The following is a 2,497-nucleotide window of genomic DNA, read 5'->3' on the forward strand; positions in this document are numbered from 1 at the left end:
GGGCAACACAGTGAGACTCTGTCTCAAAAAAAAAAAAAAACCAACAGAATATAAATGTTTCTGTGATACACATAAAATAATTTCCCAAACTGACCTCATGTTAGGATGCAAAAGCAAGATGAAAGCAGCAGCGGCTTAAACAAATGACAGTGGACATAAAACCACAGGCATCATTCCATGAGCTACGGTCCCCACGTGGAACGGGGGATCCCATACAGGACCGTTCTGTCAACTGTCTTTCCATTCTGCTGAATCACAATCTCAGAAGAGCCAGCCTATTCCCCTCTCACACACACACACCACTAAAGGGTGGACACAGCAGAACTGAAGAATGGCTGAGGGACCCTGCAAAGTAAGAAGAAATGCGTATGCCGGTGTCTTCCCCAGTAATGACACAGAGCCCCTAATCACTTTGAAACTCCTGAGTGACAGAAGCATGGTTTTTCCTAATAAGACAACTCTTGTGGTCTCTTGGATGGGGGCTGGTCAACAGAAAGACCAAGCAATGATTAGAAGCCTGGAATTTTCAGCCCCAATCACCACCTCACAGGAAGGCAAGAGAGGCTGGAGAGTGAGTTAACATCAATCAAGGCTCTGTGAAGAGGCTGCCATAAAAATCCCTGAACTACAGGGTTGGAGAGCGTCCAATGCTGAACACACGGAAATGCCTGGAGAGCACTGTACCTGGAGCACCCCACCCCTTCTCATGTGCCTTGCCCTGAGAATCTCTTCATGTGGCTGTTCATGCGTATTCTTTAAAATATCCTCTATAATGAGCCAGTAAATGTACACGTTTCCCTGAGTTCTGTGAGCCACACTAGCAAATTAATCAAACCCAAGAACAGAATCATGAACCCCGAAGTATATGCAGTTGGTCATAAGGATAGGTGACAATCAACTACTTGTGATTGGCATCTGAAGTCAGGGGCAGTCCTGGGGACTCAACCCTTCGCCTGTAGCATCTGACTCTAAATCCAGATAGATAGGGTCAGAATGGAATTGAATTACTGGACACCTAGTTGGTGTCCCTCCAAAAAATGGATTGGTGGGGAGAAGTCCCCACACATACTAGTGACCAGAAGTGAAGCGTTCTGTGTTGAGTGGCATGTGACAGTAGGAAAAACACATGGCTTTTTCTTATCTCAAACAGATATGAACAAGCAGACAGCTTGAGACATGTCCACGCAGTTTCCGGGGTCCCAGGTACAAAGAAAGAGCAGCCAGTGTTTTCCCATCTCCTGACTGGTTCTTCCGGTTAAAGGTAATGGGGTGGAACCTGAACAGGTCCAGGCATCAGGATTCCAGAGGCCACAGCGCTGGACTATATGGACGGGGAACTGAGCATCACATGGAATGAAGTACAGAAGAAAAGACAACGAGGGAAAGAGACCTTTTGGAAATGGCCCTCCCTGTGCTGCACAGAGTCAGGGAACCAAAGAGTTCACAGAAGCCAGATGACAAGGTGTTGTCCATCATGATAAAGACCTTGCCTTTGTCCACGTTTGAGCTGCAGAATCACCGGAGGGCAAAAGGATAAACTATAACACATCTGAAGAACAGAGCGGTAAGTGGGGACAAAGAGAGATTTCATTCAGAGCTCACAGGATTCACGCATTTGTTTCCCCACAGAACTCTCTTGCCTGCTGAGAGTTTCTAACACGTTGATTAATGGTGCTGCTTCCACTGTACCCACCTGAGCTCTTACCCGAGTTCACACCCTTGATCCATTCCCCTCCATCTGGGTTTCTTGCTGTTTTCACTTCACTCTCCACAGTCCAGAGCTCATTCCCTTGCTCCAACATGGAGATAACATCCAGGTCACAAAGAGAGATTCCTGCTTATAAAAAGAAAGGAACATGATGTGCGAATGCTTTTCCAGAATCCCAACCCCGTGTTAAGGTAGGAGAGAGGACATTACAGGTGGATTAATAAAATATTTCACAAATTCATCCACCGAACACTTACTTCTGAACGTTTAAAGAACACTGTAAGATGCAGATGTCTAGCTCTCTTCCAAAAAGCACTGAATCAAAAGCACAGGGGTAGAAAACAAGCAACTGGATATTTTAAAAGTCTGCCATAAGGTATTTTGTGCACTTCAGTTGTGGAAACACCACTGAGAGATCATGAAGGGGACAGAACATCTAACCAAAGGGGGCAGGTAAGGCACATTATGAAGTTTTGCTTTTCTAAATCAACACAGCTTCAATCTCAGTCAAGCAAGGCAGGGGGTCCCAAGAGGCAATCAGGGAAAATATAAAGATCCTGACTTCTAGAGAAAAGTAATCCTCACCCAGGGAGACCAGGTTCCTGTAGTTCTCCAACATCACGTCCCTGTACAAAGCCCTCTGAGCAAGGTCCAGGTATGTCCACTCCTCCTGAGAGAATTCTATGGCCACATCCCTGAATGTCAAAGGTCTCTGAAATGAAAACACATTTACCAAGGGGTTATGGGGAGACTTCTTATCTTTACATAAAATGAGAAGAGGAGAAAGAA

At 45.6% G+C, this 2,497-nt stretch overlaps 1 protein-coding gene across 1 annotated transcript in view; it reads right to left on the reverse strand.

The window, feature by feature from the left end:
- The window catches only part of LOC105809509 (zinc finger protein 83-like), a 43,398-nt gene that overhangs the window by 31,527 nt on the left and 9,374 nt on the right, over positions 1-2,497 (reverse strand). Inside the window, 2 exon segments of the mRNA XM_012643330.1 lie at positions 1,694-1,834; positions 2,294-2,420. Coding sequence (XP_012498784.1) covers positions 1,694-1,834; positions 2,294-2,420 — 268 coding nt within the window.

Source organism: Propithecus coquereli, unplaced genomic scaffold, assembly GCF_000956105.1.
Source record: "Propithecus coquereli isolate 6110/MARCELLA unplaced genomic scaffold, Pcoq_1.0 Scaffold196, whole genome shotgun sequence".
In the NCBI taxonomy this organism is placed as follows: Eukaryota; Metazoa; Chordata; class Mammalia; order Primates; family Indriidae; genus Propithecus; species Propithecus coquereli.